The following is a 5000-nucleotide window of genomic DNA, read 5'->3' as shown; positions in this document are numbered from 1 at the left end:
GTTTTAGTGAATTTACGAAGCTGAACTAATACATGCCATTTTAACATAATGACACCAAAACAGATACTCGTAAATGTGTTATTATGTTTGGTCATATTAGCTTCATTACATTACGATGGCATGTAAAAATAAGCATGGAAACACTCGGGGGCTGCATTGGGTTAAAAAAAGTTTGTCCGTATATATATGTGTATGTGTGTGTGTTTGTATGTATATATATATATATATATATATGTATGTATGTATGTATGTATGTATGTGTGAGTGTGCATGTCTGGATGTATATTTATGTATATATGTATGTATGTATCTGTGTATATGTTTATAAATATGTATATATGTATATGTGTGTATATATATATACATATATATATATATATGCATTTTTAGACAATATGCTAGGAGACACAGATTAAGGATTAGAAAAGACAGATTTAAAGAAAAAATAATACAAAAAAAAATATATATATATATATATAAAATATATATATAACTTTTTTATATATACTGTATATAAAAAAATAATAACATCTCCTGATGATTGAGGGAACCCCTCATGAAACAGTTCTGTAGAGATGAAGTATATATGTATATATATATATAACTTGGTACTTTGCGGGCCTGATTTTGGACACTGGCGGGCCGTAGTTTGGGGACTCCTGGTTTAGTGCATGAGTATTAAATTACTTATATTGTAAAACTTGCAAACTTGGAGTGATGAATGAAGAATCCATACGAGTAGAAACGCTATGGATGACCAGAAAACGGAACGGGAGTGAGCAAACTCGTCCAAAAGATGGCGCCTTAGCACGAAAAATAACAAGCCTTTTTAGAGTCTTTGCGCCGTTTTATAAGCCGCAGGGTACGAAGCGTAGGAATTTACATTAGTTACATTCGTATCATCTCCTCCCAGTATGCTGAGCGTTCTGTTTTACAACATCCTTCATATTCATGAAGACAAACATTTTTCTCATTTAAACTTGAGTCGATCAGCTTTTTGCACGTGTTTTAATACGTGCAACCCTGCAGTAGATCGGGCCCTTAAACTCTTCTCTGTCTGCATGCACGAGTCCTCGATTCCACCCCTCTCACTGATCTCCTACTTCCTCTCAGTTTAGTTTGGAGAGCCAAGAGGACTTGGAGGAATTCCCTCCAAACACCACCTTCCATACAGAACATGAAGGACGTTGTTCAACCCCAACCTGCACATTAACTCTAAGGGGAGAGGTCTATAGCGGTGGATATGCTGTCATTGAACACCATGAGGAGATGGAAAAGGGCGACGCACCTTGCAACAGGTAGGTTCTCACACAATATCGTATAGAGACTTTTAGACGTTTTTTTTGGCTGCGGGAAAATGAATGGAACAAAGATTTTTACTCACATGTGTGAATGTCATTGAAATACATAAAGGATAGCAATTTAAATGTAAGAAGATGTTGTATGTGCGTTGTCGTGGTGATGCAGCGTGTGTATGCACGCTACAACAGCTTCTTCTTCCTGGCTAAATGTGAATAATAATCTGTAGATGTAACACTGTTTTACTTATTATTATAATTATTATTATTATTATTTTGTGATGTCAAGAGTTGTGTTTTGTTACAGAACTCTTATACTTTTGCATGGACAGCAGTGTGTCCCTGAAATTAGAAAATGCATGATTATTTTAAATTCCATGTTATGATCCGCTGCCCGGATCATATTTTCATTTAGATTTTTGAGTCTTTTTGTGTTTTCTGTTTGTTTTGGAGTCATTCGGTTCCGGTTTGTGCGCCTCTCAGTTTGTTTCCATTGTAACTCATTATTTTCACCTGCCGCCTGTTCCGAACGTGCACCTGTCCTTATTTAAGCCTGCCTTCTCCGTTCATTCAGTCTTGCTTCCTAATTTGTCTTTGCACAAGTGACGACTTTGGTTCCCGGTTCTGCTTATGCTAGCTCCCATGCTAAGCCCATTTCGTTGAGAAATTGCGCGAATCTGCCTTTGTAGTCCGTGTCGTTGATAAGATTCTTCTTTTTCTCTTATCTTCTTGTTATGAGACATTCACCCTCCGCTGTTGTCATTTCTAATATAAAATTGCGTTAAGTTTTTACTTATATCTGTCAGTAAACTTGCCACGAAAGCGCTAAAACATACTGGTGTAGTGAGTTTACATAATTCACCCAAGGAACTTTAGTTATTAGAGATTTCCGGTCGGGTTTTTGCCAACACGCAAAAGCCACTATGTTAACCCCAAACACAGTCAGAAATCACCAAAATCCTTAATTTTAACAACCACATTGCTACAATGATAAACATTTTAATAAAGTAAAATCCACACACATTAACATCGACAAAGTGCCGCTGAACGAGAAGTACAATGGTGTCTTTTTCTCCCTATGAAATAAGTCTGCTCTTGCAGAGTTTCCCAGAAAAGTCCAGTAAATGGTAAATGGGTTATACTTGTATAGCGCTTTTGTACAAACCCCGTTTCCATATGAGTTGGGAAATTGTGTTAGATGTAAATATAAACGGAATACAATGATTTGCAAATCCTTTTCAACCCATATTTAATTAAATGCACTACAAAGACAAGATGTTTGATGTTCAAACTCATAATTTTTTTTTATTTTTGCAAATAATAACTAACTTAGAATTTCATGCCTGCAAAACGTGCCAAATTAGTTAGGAAAGGGCATGTTCACCACTGTGTTATATCACCTTTTCTTTTTTTTAACAACAGTCAATAAACGTTTGGGAACTGAGGAAACTAATTGTTGAAGCTTTGAAACTGGAATTCTTTCCCATTCTTGTTTTATGTAGAGCTTCAGTCGTTCAACAGTCCGGGGTCTCCGCTGTCGTATTTTATGCTTCATAATGCGCCACGCATTTTCGATAGAAGACAGGTCTGGACTGCAGGCGGGCCAGGAAAGTACCTGCACTCTTATTTACGAAGCCACGCGTTGTAACACATGCTGAATGTGGCTTGGCATTGTCTTGTTGACATAAGCAGGGGCGTCCATGAAAAAGACGGCGCTTCGACGACAGCATATGTTGTTCCAAAACCTGTATGTACCTTTCAGCATTAATGGTGCCTTCACAGATGTGTAAGTTACCCATGCCTTGGGAACAAATGCACACCCATACCATCACAGATTCTGGCTGTTTAACTTTGCGTCAAAAACAGTCTGGATGGTTCGCTTCCCCTTTGGTCCGGATGACACGATGTCGAATATTTCCAAAAAACAATTTGAGTGTGGACTCATCAGACCACAGAACAATTTTCCACTTTGCATCAGTCCATCTTAGATGATCTCGGGCCCAGAGAAGCCGGCGGTGTTTCTGGATGTTGTTGATAAATGGCTTTCGCTTTGCATAGTAGAGCTTCAACTTACACTTACTGATGTAAGGAGAAACTGTATTTAGTGACAGTGGTTTTCTGAAGTGTTCCTGAGCCCATGTGGTGATTTCCTTTAGAGATAGATGTTGGTTTTTGATACAGTGCCGTCTGAGGGATCGAAGATCACATCACGTTCATTCAATGTTGGTTTCTGGCCATGCCGCTTACGTGGAGTGATTTCTCCACATTATCTGAACCTTTTGATGATATTATGGACCGTAGATGTTGAAATCCCTAAATTTCTTCTAATTGCACTTTGAGAATCGTTGTTCTTAAACTGTTTGACTATTTGCTCACGCAGTTGTGGACAAAGGGGTGTACCTCGCCCCATCCTTTCTTGTGAAAGACTGAGCATTTTCTGAGAAGCTGTTTTTATACCCAATCCTGGCATCCACCTGTTCCCAATTAGCCTGCACACCTGTGGGATGTTCCAAATACGTTTTTGATGAACATTCCTCAACTTTATCAGTATTTATTGCCACCTTTCCCAACTTCTTTGTCACGTGTTGCTGGCATCAAATTCTAAAGTTAATGATTATTTGCAAAAAGAAAAATGTTTATCAGTTTGAACATCAAATATGTTGTTTTTGTAGCATTTTCAACTGAATATTGGTTGAAAATGATTTGCAAATCATTATATTATGTTTATATTTACACAATTCCCCAACTCATATGGAAACGGGGTTTGTACCTTTAGGGTACTCAAAGCGCTTTGACACTGTTTCCACATTCACACACTGATGGCGGGATCCGCCATGCAAGGGCCTAACCACGACCCATCAGGAGCAAGGGTGAAGTGTCCTGCTCAAGGACACGACGGACGTGACGAGGTTGGTCGAAGATGGTGATCGAACCAGGAACTCTCAGGTTGCTGGCACGGCCACTCTCCCGACTTCGCCGCGCCGTCCGCCGAACACACAAACCTAATTGTCAGTAATGTCTTTGTTTTTTCCCAGTGTGGGCGCAGGATCCGCACCCCCCAGGGCGACCGCCACCCACAGCAGGTTCCGTCGACGGCCCGCCCACCATCGCATGACAAGTGCCCAGCGGAGCAACTATGACCTGAGGGAGAGGATCTGCATCGGCAGCATGACCGCTGTTGAGACGGCTGTCTATTATCAGCAAGTGCCAACTGATGAAGCTGAGGCCCAGATGTTGGCCAGCGTCGACTTGGACGACATGAAAAGTGAGTGGGCTCACATGTTCCATGACTGGATCCATTTCTGCCAAGAAGTGGCGGGGCAAATGCAAATGCTTGACAAACGGCGTCCAGGAAACTTCGCGAAAAGAAAAAAACCAAATGACGCGAAGTCACTAGGACAAAACGTGCGGCGCATCAGAAGGAGAGATCACACAAAACCTCAGAGATGAAGATAATGGATGTGATTTACTAAAAGTTTGCGTGCAAAGTGGATGGCCCTCACACAGCTGATCCAGCACACTCGTGGACAGGGGATTGCGTCACCCAAATGAGCAAATTAGAGAGCTCAATTTGTTTGGTGTGTCTGTATGCATGTTTATGCACAATATATACATCACAAAACCGAGAAGAAGAGACGCAAGTATTATAATTTGATTTATGCAATGTGATTTATCAAGACTTAAACTGTCATGCGCCTGCTG

At 40.2% G+C, this 5000-nt stretch overlaps 1 protein-coding gene across 1 annotated transcript in view; it reads left to right on the top strand.

Moving 5' to 3' along the window:
- Positions 1–5000, top strand: part of slc4a3 (solute carrier family 4 member 3) — a 114243-nt gene that overhangs the window by 18379 nt on the left and 90864 nt on the right. Inside the window, exons 5-6 of the mRNA XM_061918400.1 lie at positions 1114–1298; positions 4334–4563. Of these exons, the coding sequence (XP_061774384.1) occupies positions 1114–1298; positions 4334–4563 (415 nt within the window). The remainder of the gene's footprint in view (positions 1–1113; positions 1299–4333; positions 4564–5000) is intronic.

Source organism: Nerophis ophidion, linkage group LG13 (assembly GCF_033978795.1).
Source record: "Nerophis ophidion isolate RoL-2023_Sa linkage group LG13, RoL_Noph_v1.0, whole genome shotgun sequence".
In the NCBI taxonomy this organism is placed as follows: domain Eukaryota; kingdom Metazoa; phylum Chordata; class Actinopteri; order Syngnathiformes; family Syngnathidae; genus Nerophis; species Nerophis ophidion.
The sequence above is the reverse complement of the archived record's forward strand: the minus strand, read 5'-3'. Positions and strand labels throughout refer to the sequence as shown.